This window comes from Heptranchias perlo, unplaced genomic scaffold, assembly GCF_035084215.1.
Source record: "Heptranchias perlo isolate sHepPer1 unplaced genomic scaffold, sHepPer1.hap1 HAP1_SCAFFOLD_290, whole genome shotgun sequence".
In the NCBI taxonomy this organism is placed as follows: Eukaryota; Metazoa; Chordata; class Chondrichthyes; order Hexanchiformes; family Hexanchidae; genus Heptranchias; species Heptranchias perlo.
This window is the reverse complement of record NW_027139302.1, coordinates 286,458-299,551: the sequence shown is the minus strand read 5'-3', so window position 1 is coordinate 299,551 and position 13,094 is coordinate 286,458. Positions and strand designations below refer to the sequence as shown.

Genomic DNA, 13,094 nt, shown 5'->3' with positions numbered 1-13,094 from the left:
AGACCTACCACCCTCTGAGTGAAGAAGTTTCTCCTCATCTCAGTTTTGAAAGGGCAGCCCCTTATTCTAAGATTATGCCCCCTAGTTCTAGTTTCACCCATCTTTGGGAACATCCATACTGCATCCACCCGATCAAGCCCCTTCACAATCTTATATGTTTCAATAAGATCGCCTCTCATTCTTCTGAACTCCAATGAGTAGAGTCCCAATCTACTCAACCTCTCCTCATATGTCCGCCCCCTCATCCCCGGGATTAACCGAGTGAACCTTCTTTGTACTGCCTCGAGAGCAAGTATGTCTTTTCTTAAGTATGGACTCCAAAACTGTATGCAGTATTCCAGGTGCGGTCTCACCAATACCCTATATAACTGCAGCAATACCTCCCTGTTTTTATATTCTATCCCCCTAGCAATAAAAGCCAACATTCCGTTGGCTTTCTTGATCACCTGCTGCACCTGCATACCAACTTTTTGATTTTCTTGCACTAGGACCCCCAGATCCCTTTGTACTGCAGTACTTTCCAGTCTCTCGCCATTAAGAAAATAACTTGCTCTATGATTTTTCCTGCCAAAGTGCATAACCTCACATTTTCCAATATTATATTGCATCTGCCAAATCTCCGCCCACTCACCCAGCCTGTCTATATCCCCCTGCAGGTTTTTTATGTCCGCCTCACTCTCTACTTTCCCTCCCATCTTTGTATCATCTGCAAATTTTGATATGTTGCACTCGGTCCCCTCCTCCAAATCGTTAATATAGATTGTAAAGAGTTGGGGACCCAGCACCGACCCCTGTGGAACACCACTGGTTACTGGTTGCCAGTCCGAAAATGAACCATTTATCCCAACTCTCTGCTTCCTGTTCGATAACCAATCCTCCACCCATGCCAGAATGTTACCCCCAATCCCGTGATTTTTTATCTTAAGTAATAATCTTTTATGTTGGCACCTTGTCGAATGCCTTCTGGAAGTCTAAATACACTATGTCCACTGGTTCCCCTTTATCCACCATGTACGTTATATCCTCAAAGAACTCAAGCAAATTTGTCAGACATGACTTCCCCTTCATAAAGCCATGCTGACTTTGTCCTATTAAATTATGCTTATCTAAATGTTCCGTTACTGTCTCCTTAATAATAGACTCCAAAATTTTACCCACCACAGATGTTAAGCTAACTGGCCTATAATTTCCAGCCTTCTGCCTACTACCCTTTTTAAATAACGGTGTTACATTAGCAGTTTTCCAATCTGCCGGGACCTCTCCTGAGTCCAGGGAATTTTGGAAAACTATCACCAAAGCATCCACAATCCCTACTGCCACTTCCCTCAAGACCCTAGGATGGAAGCCATCAGGTCCAGGGGATTTATCCGCTTTGAGTCCCATTATTTTACTGAGTACCATCTCCTGATTGATTTTAATCGTATTTAGCTCCTCCCCCCATAGAGTCCCCTGTTTGTCCAGTGTTGGGATATTCTTAGTGTCCTCTACTGTAAAGACTGAAACAAAATATTTGTTCAGCACTTTTGCCATCTCCATGTTTCCCACCATTAATTTCCCGGTCTCATCCTCTAAGGGACCTATGTTTGCCTTAGCCACCCTTTTTCTTTTTATATAACTATAGAAACTCTTGCTATCTGTTTTTATATTTTTTGCTAATTTCTTTTCATAATCTAACTTCCCTTTCTTAATCAATCCTTTAGTTACTTTTTGCTGTCTTTTGAAGAATTCCCAATCTTCTATCCTCCCACTAAGTTTGGCTACCTTATATGTCCTTGTTTTTAGTCGGATACTATCCTTGATTTCTTTACTTCGCCACAGATGGCTGTCATTTCTTTTACACCCTTTTTTCCTCAGTGGAATATATTTATTTTGAAAGTTGTAAAATAACTCCTTGAATGAACACCACTGCTCATGTACCGTCTTACCCTTTAATCTATTTTCCCAGTCCACTTTAATCAATTCCGCTCTCATACCATCATAGTCTCCTTTATTCAAGCTCAGTACGCTTGTTTGAGAATCAACCTTCTCACCCTCTAATTGGATATGGAATTCAACCATGTTGTGGTCGCTCGTTCCAAGGGGATCCTTAACTAGGACATTATTAATTAATCCTGACTCATTACACAGGACCAGGTCCAAGGTTGCCTGCCCCCTTGTAGGATCAGTTACATACTGCTCAAGAAATCCATCCCTGATGCACTCAATGAACTCGTCCTCAAGGCTGCTCTGCCCAATTTGATTTGTCCAGTTAATATGATAATTAAAATCCCCCATAATTATAGCTGTTCCCTTATTACATGCCCCGACTATTTCCTGATGAATACTTCTTCCAGCAGAGTTGCAACTATTAGGAGGCCTATATACTACGCCCACTAATGTTTTTTTCCCCTTATTATTCCTTATCTCCACCCAAACTGTTTCATTATCCTGATGCTTTGTCCCAATATCATTTCTCTGTATTACAGTGATTCCTTCCTTTATTAACATAGCCACCCCACCTCCCCTTCCTTCCTGCCTGTCCTTCCTGATTGTTAAATACCCTGGCATATTTAATTCCCAGTGGTTGTCACCCTGCAGCCATGTTTCTGTAATGGCCAAAAGATCATACCCATACGTAGTTATTTGTGCCGTTAACTCGTCCATTTTGTTACGAATGCTACGTGCATTCAGATAAAGAACTTTCAAATCTGTTTTGTGACGCTTAGTTCCTGCTTTTTCCTTTTTTAACACTTTACCTATTACTCCATACCTTCTGTCCCTTCCTGTTACGCTTTCCTCTCTCTCCCTGCTCAGGTTCCCAACCCCCTGCCACTTTAGTTTAAACCCTCCCCAACAGCACTAGCAAACACTCCTCCTAGGACAGCGGTCCCGGCCCTGCCCAGGTGCAGACCGTCCGGTTTGTACTGGTCCCACCTCCCCCAGAACCGTTTCCAGTGTCCCAGGAATTTGAATCCCTCCCCCTTGCACCATTCCTCCAGCCACGTATTCATTTGAAATATCCTCCTATTTCTACTCTGACTTGCACGTGGCACTGGCAGCAATCCTGAGATTACTACCTTTGAGGTCCTATTTTTTAATTTACCTCCTAACTCCCTATATTCTGCTTTTAGGACCTCATCCCCTTTTTTACCTATATCGTTGGTGCCTATGTGCACCACGACAGCTGGCTGTTCGCCCTCCCCCTCCAAAATGTTCTGTAGCCGCTCCGAGACGTCCTTGATCCTTGCACCAGGGAGGCAACACACCATCCTGGAGTCTCGGTTGCGGCCGCAGAAACGCCTATCTATTCCCCTTACAATTGAGTCCCCTATCACTATAGCTCTTCCACTCTTTTTCCTCCCAGCCTGTGCAGCAGAGCTACCCCTGGTGCCAGGAAGTTGGCTGCTGCTGCCTTCCCCTGATAAGTCATCCCCCACAACAGCATCCAAAGTGGCATATCTGTTTGAGAGGGGGATGGCCACAGGGGACCCCTGCACTACCTGCCTGCACCTCTTACTCTTCCTGGTGGTCACCCATTCACTTCCTGCCTGTATACCCTTTACCTGCGGTGTGACCAACTCACTAAACGTGCTATCCACGAGTTTCTCTGCATCGCGGATGCTCCACAGTGAGTCCACCCGCAGCTCCAGCTCCGAGATACGATCGGTCAGTAGCTGCAGGTGGACACACTTCCTGCACACATGGTCGGCAGGGACACTGGTAGTGTCCATGACTTCCCACATCTTGCAGGAGGGGCATATCACGGGTGCGAGGTCTGCTGCCATGACTTACTTTAGCTTAGTTACCCCTTTTAAATTACGTTGAAATTAGAAAATGTTAACTATACGAGGAACCTAGGTTCACTGAAAGAAAACACTATCTGCTATAAAACCTGCAGATCTTCCCTTTCTTATTACTTTACTTACAGTAAAATGGTAGAAATACTCACCTGAACCAACTCACCAATCAGCTGCCTCCCCTGTGCCGCGTCACTTTCTGACTGGTGACGTCACCCCGAACTGCCGCTGGTCTCAGAGTCTCGCTCTCAGAGTAAGCTCTGGTCTCGCTCTTTCCCGCCGCTCACCGACTGAACTCTCGCTCTCTCCGCGCTGTTTTTATCCCCGCTCTGGTCTCGATCTTTGCCGCCGCTCACCGACACTCCCTCCAAGGACATATTGGCCTTGGAGGGAGTGTAGCATAGGTTTACTGGAATGATACCCGGACTTCAAGGGTTAAGTTATGAGGAGAGATTACACAAATTGGGGTTGTATTCTCTAGAGTTTCGAAGGTTAAGGGGTGATCTGATCGAAGTTTATAAGATATTAAGGGGAACAGATAGGGTGGATAGAGAGAAAATATTTCTGCTGGTTGGGGATTTTAGGAGTAGGGGGCACAGTCTAAAAATTAGAGCCAGACCTTTCAGGAGTGAGATTAGAAAACATTTCTACACACAAAGGGTTGTAGAAGTTTGGAACTCTCTTCCGCAAATGGCAATTGATACTAGCTCAATTGCTAAATTTAAATCTGAGATAGATAGCTTTTTGGCAACCAAAGGTATTAAGGGATATGGGCCAAAGGCAGGTATATGGAGTTAGATCACAGATCAGCCATGATCTTATCAAATGGTGGAGCAGGCACGAGGGGCTGAATGGCCTACTCCTGTTCCTATATTCCGAGAACTGAATTCCAGAGGTGAGGTGAGAGTGACTGCCCATGACATCAAAGTAGCATTTGTCCGAGTGTGACACCAAGGAGCCCAAGTAAAATTGAAGTCCATGGGAATCAGGGGGAAAACTTTCAGTGGCTGGAGTCATACCTAGCATAAAGGAAGATGGTAGTGGTTGTAGGAGGCCAATCATCTCAGCCCCAGGACATTGCTGCATGAATTCCTCAGGGCCGTGTCCTAGGCCCAACCATCTTCAGCTGCTTCATCAATGACCTTCTCTCCATCATAAGGTCAGAAATGGGGATGTTCGCTGATGATTGCACAGTGTTCAGTTCCATTCACAGCCCCTCAGATAATGAAGCAGTCCGTGCCCGCATGCAGCAAGACCTGGTCAACATCCAGGCTTGGGCTGTTAAGTGGCAAGTAACACTCGCGCCAGACAAGTGACAGACAATGACCATCTCCAACAAGAGAGAGTCTAACCACCTCCCCTTGACATTCAATGGCATTACCATCGCCGAATCCCCCACCATCAACATCCCGAGGGTCACCATTGATCTGAAACTTAACTGGACCAGCCATATAAATACTGTGGCTACGAGAGCAGGTCAGAGGCTGGGTATTCTGCAGCGAGTGACTCACCTCCTGACTCCCCAAAGCCTTTCCACCATCTACAAGGCACAAGTCAGGAGTGTGATGGAATACTCTCCACTTGCCTGGATGAGTGCAGCTCCAACAACACTCAAGAAGCTCGACACCATCCAGGACAAAGCAGCCCACTTAATTGGCACCCCATCCTCCACCCTAAACATTCACTCCCTTCACCACCGGCGCACCATGGCTGCAGTGTGTACCATCCACAGGATGCACTGCAGCAACTCGCCAAGGCTTCTTCGACAGCACCTCCCAAACCCGCGACCTCTACCACGTAGAAGGACAAGGGAAGCAGGTACATGGGAACAACCCTACCTGCACGTTGCCCTCCAAGTCTCACACCATCCCGACTTGGAAATATATCGCCGTTCCTTCATCGTCGCTGAGTCAAAATCCTGGAACTCCCTTCCTAACAGCACTGTGGGAGAACCTTCACCACACGGACTGCAGCGGTTCAAGAAGGCGGCTCACCACCACCTTTTCGAGGGCAATTTGGGATGGGCAAGAAATGTTAGCCGCACCAGCGACGCCCACATCCCATGAACGAATTTTAAAAAAAACTATCCTCCTCACTGTTCACTACACTTCCAAGTTTTGTGTCACCTGCAAATTTTGAAATTGTGCCCCGAACGTCCAAGTCATTAATATATATCAAGAAAAGCAATGGTCCCAGCACCGACCTCTGGGGAACACCACTGTACACCTCCCTCCAGTCCGAAAAACAACCGTTCACCACTACTCTCTTTCCCGTCATTTAGCCAATTCTGTATCCATATTGCTACTGCCCCCTTGATTCCATGGGACGCAATCTTGATGATAAGCCCACCGTGTGGCACTTTATCAAACACCTTATGAAAGTCCAAATACATCACATCAACTGCATTGCCCTCATCGACCCTCTCTGTTACCTCATCAAAAAACTGGTTTTCCTCCGATCCTGATCATTAATTTCAATCCTGTGTTTTTTTTACAGTGAATTTGGTGGCGATGATGATCTTGTCCCGGGGTAATTGTGGCCTCTCCCAATGCATCACTCGCTACCTGGTGGCGATGTCAGTGGCAGATCTACTGGTGGTGATCTTTGATGTGATATTGTATCGGATTAGTTATATTTATTTCCGAGGATCTTTCCTGGACATCACACCCGTCTGTTGTCTCATCATCGTGCTGCTAAACGCCGCCACAGACACTTCCGTCTGGTTAACGGTCACTTTCACTTTTGATCGATTTGTGGCTGTTTGTTGCCAAAAGCTGAAAACAAAATATTGCACCAAGGAAACAGCAGCGGTGGTGATTGTGACTGTGTGTGTGCTGAGCTTGTTAAAATGCATTCCCTGGTACTTCGTATTTGGACCTCAATATATAACTGACAATGTCCCGTGGGACTGTATCGTAAAGCAAACTTATTTCTCCTCCTTTGGGTGGGCAGCCTTTGCTTGGCTCCATCGTATTCTCACCCCTTTGCTTCCATTCGCTTTGATTCTGTTGCTCAATGTTCTGACTGTCAGATACATTTTAGTGGCGAGCAGAGCTCGCAGGAGACTCCGGGGCCACAGCAGTGGTGAGAAAGACAGCGATCCCGAGATGAAGAATAGAAGGAAATCCATAGTTTTACTCTTTGCGATATCTGGAAGTTTTGTGCTGCTTTGGATGACGGGTGTTCTATATTTCCTATTGTTAAGAATCACAAATGCATATTATTATAAAGGTCCCTATAACCCAGTGTTTATTCTGCAGCAAACAAGCCGCATGCTCCAGCTCCTGAGTTGCTGCACAAACACGTGTATTTACGCCGTGACCCAAACTAAGTTCAGAGCGCAGCTGAAGAACGCGGTGATGTATCTGTTTACTCGAATTAGGAATTAATTAAATCATTGAAACAACTGATTGACTTCTCAGGTTTACAACTCAAACCTTTTGTGCCAAAAATTTATAACAGTGGCTTCGTAAAGGAAGTCATAACAAATATCGGGAGGAGGCTGAGATGGATCATCCACTCGGTACTTCTGGCTGAAGATGGTTGCAAACGCTTCAGCCTTGTCTTTTGCACTCACGTGCTGGACTCCACCATCATTGAGGATGGGGATGTTTACAGAGCCTCCTCCTCCTGTTAGTTATTTAATTGTCCACCACCATTCATGACTGGATGCGGCAGGACTGCAGAGCTTTGATCTGATCCGTTGGTTGTGGAATCGCTTAGCTCTGTCTATAGCATGTTGCTTCCGCTGTTTAGCATGCATGTAGTCCTGAGTTGTAGCTTCACCAGGTTGGCACCTCATTTTTAGGTACGCCTGGTGCTGCTCCTGGCATGCTCTTCTACATTCCTCATTGAAGCAGGGTTGATCCCCTGGCTTGTTGGTAATGGTAGAGTGAGGAATATGTCATAGAGTCATAGAGTCATAGAGTTATACAGCACGGATAGAGGCCCTTCGGCCCATCGTGTCCGTGCCGGCCATCAGCCCTGTCCACTCTAATCCCATATTCCAGCATTTGGTCCGTAGCCTTGTATGCTATGGCATTTCAAGTGCTCATCCAAATGCTTCTTGAATGTTGAGGGTTCCTGCCTCCACAACCCTTTCAGGCAGTGAGTTCCAGACTCCAACCACCCTCTGGGTGATAAGGTTCTTTCTCAAATCCCCTCTAAACCTCCCGCCTTTTACCTTGAATCTATGTCCCCTTGTTATAGAACCCTCAACGAAGGGAAAAAGCTCCTTAGTATCCATCCTATCTGTGCCCCTCATAATTTTGTACACCTCAATCAGCCTCCTCTGCTCCAAGGAAAACAAACCCAATCTTCCCAGTCTCTCTTCATAGCTGAAGCGCTCCAGCCCTGGTAACATCCTGGTGAATCTCCTCTGCACCCTCTCCAAAGCGATCACATCCTTCCTGTAGTGTGGCGACCAGAACTGCACACAGTACTCCAGCTGTGGCCTAACCAGTGTTTTATACAGCTCCATCATAACCTCCTTGCTCTTATATTCTATGCCTCGGCTAATAAAGGCAAGTATCCCATATGCCTTCTTTACCACCTTATCTACCTGTTCCGCCGCCTTCAGGGATCTGTGAACTTGCACACCAAGATCCCTCTGACCCTCTGTCTTGCCTAGGGTCCTCCCATTCATTGTGTATTCCCTTGCCTTGTTAGTCCCTCCAAAGTGCATCACCTCGCACTTTTCCGGGTTAAATTCCATTTGCCACTGTTCCGCCCATCTGACCAACCCATCTATATCGTCCTGCAGACTGAGGCTATCCTCCTCGCTATTTACCACCCTACCAATTTTTGTATCATCAGCGAACTTACTGATCATACCTTTTACATTCATATCCAAGTCATTAATGTAGACCACAAACAGCAAGGGACCCAGCACCGATCCCTGTGGTACCCCACTGGCCACAGGCTTCCAGTATGCTGGGCCATGAGGTTATAGATTGTGCTGGAATACAATTCTGCTGCTGCTGATGGCCCACAGCGCCTCATGGATGCCCAGTTTTGAGCTGCCAGATCTGTTCTGAATCTATCCCATTTAGCACGGTGGTAGTGCCACACAACACGTTGGATGGTGTCCTCAGTGCGAAGACGGGACTTCATCTACCACGAGGACCGTGCGGTGGTCACTCCTACCAATACTGTCATGGACAGATGCATTTGCGACAGGTAGATTGGTGAGGACGAGGTCAAGTAGATTTTTCCCTCGTGTTGGTTCGCTCACCGCCTGCTGCAGGCCCAGTCTGGCAGCTATGTCCTTCAGGACTCGGCCAGCTTGGTCAGTAGTGGTGCTACCGAGCCACTCTTGGTGATGGACATTGAAGTCCCCCACCCAGAGTACATTTTGTGCCCTTGCTACCCTCAGTGCTTCCTCCAAGTGGTGTTCAACATGGAGGACTGATTCATCAGCTGAGGGAGGGCGGTAGGTGGTAATCAGCAGGAGGTTTCCTTGCCCATGTTTGACCTGATGCCATGAGAATTCATGGGGTCCAGAGTCAATGTTGAGGACTCCCAGGGCCACTCCCTCCTGACTGTATATCACTGTACCGCCACCTCTGGTGGGTCTGTCCTGCCGGTGGGACAGGACATACCCAGGGATGGTGATGGAAGAGTCTGGGACGTTGGCTGAAAGGTATGATTCTGTGAGTATGACTATGTCAGGCTGTTGCTCGACTAGTCTGTGGGACAGCTCTCCCAATTTTGGCACAATTCCCCAGATGTTAGTGAGGAGGACTTTGCAGGGCCAACTGGGCTTGGTTTGCCTTTGTCGTGTCCGGTGTCTCGTGGTCCGTCTGGTTTTATTCTTCCTGTGACTTTCTGTAGTGAGATTGTGTAACTGAGTGTCTTGCTCGGCCATTTCAGAGGGTGATTAAGAATCAACCACATTGCTGTGGGTCTGGAGTCACATATGGGCCCAGACCGGGTAAGGACGGCAGGTTTCCTTCCCTAAAGGGCATCAGTGAACCGGATGGGTTTATGACAATCCGGTCATTTCATGGCCACCATTGCTGATACTAGTTTTTTTTTAAGTCCAGATTTTATTTAATTAATTCAATTTAAATTCCCCAGCTGCCATGGCAGGATTTGAACTCATAAATTCTGGTTTATTAGTCCAGGCCTTTAGGATTACTAGTCCAGTAACATAAAAACTATGCTACCGTAGCCTATTGAAGTCTATCATTATCCTCCTCACTTTTTATTATCCTTCCAAGTTTTGTGTCCTCTGCAAATTTTGAAGTTGTGCCCTGTGCACCCAAATCCAAGTCATTACTTTCGATCAAGAAAAGCGAAAAACAACCGTTCACCACGACTCTCTGTTAAGCAGAGTGTGTCAGGAAGGGACAGAGAGTTTCACGGTAACAATGCATCAGGGAAAAATAGAAAAAAGTTAAAATTAAAGGCTCTTTATCTGCATGCATGAACCATTCGTAACAAGAGAGAGGAATTAATGGCACAAATAGAGATAAATGGGTTTGATTTAGTAGCTGTTACTGAGACGTGGTTGCAAGGTGACCAAGGTTGGGAACTAAATATTCCAGGCTACTTCTCTTTTCGAAAAGACAGACAGGGAGTTGGGGGTTGGTGGGGGTGTAGCCCTGATAATAAAGGAAGAGATAAGGACAGTGGTGAGAAAGGGTCTCCACTCAGAAGATCAGCAAGTAGAATCAGTCTGGGTGGAAATAAGAAATAACAAGGGGCAGAAAACACTGGTGGGAGTAGTTTATAGGCTCCCTAATACTAGTTACACTGTTAGACAGAGTATAAATCAAGAAATAAAAGGAGCTTGTAACAAAGGAAATGCAATAATCGTGGGGGACTTTAATCTTCATATAGACTGGGCAAATCAAATTAACAAAATTGGAGGACAAGTTCATGGAATGCATTCCAGACAGTTTCCCAGAGCGAGACGTCACCAGGGAACAGGTTATTTTAGATCTTGTCTGTGCAGTGAAACCGGATTAATTAGTAATCTCATAGCAAAGGATCCTCAGGGGCTGAATGCTCATAATATGATAGAATTTCACATTGCGTTTGAGAATGACGTATTTAAGTCCGAATCAGGAGTCTTAAGTTAAATAAAGCCAATTAGATAGGTATGAGGGGTGAGTTGGCTAAGGTTGATTGGGAAATTAGATTAAAAGATATGACAATAAACAAGTAATGGTGAACATTTCATAGAAAGGTTACAGCACAGAAGGACGCCATTCGGCCCATCGAGTCCGTGCTGGCTCAATGCAAGAGCAATCCAGCTAGTCCCACTCCCGCGCTCTTTCCCCGTAGCCCTGCAAATTTTTCCCTTCAAGTACTTATCCAGTTCCCTTTTGAAGGCCATGATTGAATCTGCCTCCACCACCCCCTCGGGCAGTGCATTCCAGATCCTAACCACTCGCTGCGTAAAAAAGTTTTTTCTCATGTCACCTTTGGTTCTTTTGCCAATCACCTTAAATCTATGCCCTCTGGTTCTTGACCCTTCCGCCAATGGGAACAGTTTCTCTCTATCTACTCTGTCTAGACCCTTCATGATTTTGAATACCTCGATCAAATCTCCTCGCAACCGTCTCTGTTCCAAGGAGAACAACCCCAGCTTCTCCAGTCTATCCACGTAACTAAAGTCCCTCAGCCCTGGAATCATTCTAGTAAATCTTTTCTGCACCCTCTCTAAGGCTGTCACATCTTTCCTAAAGGGCCCAGAACTGGACACAATGGGCTCGATTTTAAAAGGGTGGTGGGATGGCAGCAGGGCGGGGGTTGGGGGGGGGGTGCTCAATGGGCCCGCGGCAAACCCGAATAATAAAAACTTACCGTTCCCTACGCGATCGCAACTTACGAACATACGAATTAAGAGCAGGAGTAGGCCATTCGGCCCCTCGATCCTGCTCTGCCATTTGATAAGATCATGGCTGATCTGATTGTGACCTGAACCCTACTTTCCCGTCTACCTACGATAACCTTTGACCCCCTTGTTAATCAGGAATCGATCTAACTCGGCCTTAAAAATATTCACTGACCCTGCCTCCATCGCTCTCTGGGGAAGGGAGTTCCACAGACTCACGACCCTCTGAGAAAAAATTTCTCCTCATCTCCGTCTTAAATGGGAGACCCCTTATTTTTAAACTGTGGCCCCTAGTTCTAGTCTCTCCCACAAGGGGAAACATCCTCTCAGCATCTACCCCTTCAAGTCCCCTCAGGATCTTATATGTTTCAACCTTTCCTCATAAGATAATCCCCTCATCCCAGGAATCGCTCGAGAACATTCACTCGACTGATTCCTGGGATGAGGGGATTATCTTATGAGGAAAGGTTGGACAAGTTGGGCCTGTAAACACTGGAGTTTAGAAGAATGAGAGGTGATCTTATTGAAACATACAAGATCCTGAGGGGACTCGAAGGGTTCAGGTCACAATCAGATCAGCCTACTCTTGCTCCTATTTTCTATGTTTCTATGTTTCTATTGGTCTACTCTCAATCATCAGCAATGTGATGGAAAGTGTCGTCGAAAGTGCTATCATAGAATCATAGAAGTTACAACATGGAAACAGGCCCTTCGGCCCAACATGTCCATGTCGCCCAGTTTATACCACTAAGCTAGTCCCAATTGCCTGCACTTGGCCCATATCCCTCGATACCCATCTTCCCCATGTAACTGTCCAAATGCTTTTTAAAAGACAAAATTGTACCCGCCTCTACTACTGCCTCTGGCAGCTCGTTCCAGACACTCACCACCCTTTGAGTGAAAAAATTGCCCCTCTGGATCCTTTTGTATCTCTCCCCTCTCACCTTCAATCTGTGCCCCCTCGTTATAGACTCCCCTACCATTGGGAAAAGATTTTGACTATCGACCTTATCTATGCCCCTCATTATTTTATAGACTTCTATAAGATCACCCCTTAACCTCCTACTCTCCAGGGAAAAAAGTCCCAGTCTGTCTAACCTCTCCCTGTAAGTCAAACCATCAAGTCCCGGTAGCATCCTAGTAAATCTTTTCTGCACTCTTTCTAGTTTAATAATATCCTTTCTATAATAGGGTGACCAGAACTGTACACAGTACTCCAAGTGTGGCCTCACCAATGCCCTGTACAACTTCAACAAGACATCCCAACTCCTGCATTCAATGTTCTGACCAATGAAACCAAGCATGCCGAATGCCTTCTTCACCACCCTATCCACCTGTGACTCCACTTTCAAGGAGCTATGAATCTGTACTCCTAGATCTCTTTGTTCTATAACTCTCCCCAACGCCCTACCATTAACGGAGTAGGTCCTGGCCCGATTCGATCTACCAAAATGCATCACCTCACATTTATCTAA

General features: G+C 46.3%; 1 protein-coding gene across 1 annotated transcript in view; it reads left to right on the top strand.

Moving 5' to 3' along the window:
• Positions 1–7,175, top strand: part of LOC137310943 (probable G-protein coupled receptor 139) — a 30,475-nt gene extending 23,300 nt beyond the window's left edge. The window contains exon 2 of the mRNA XM_067978458.1: positions 6,273–7,175. Within this exon, the coding sequence (XP_067834559.1) occupies positions 6,273–7,165 (893 nt within the window). The 3' untranslated portion in view covers positions 7,166–7,175. The remainder of the gene's footprint in view (positions 1–6,272) is intronic.
• The last annotated feature ends 5,919 nt before the right edge of the window (positions 7,176–13,094 follow it).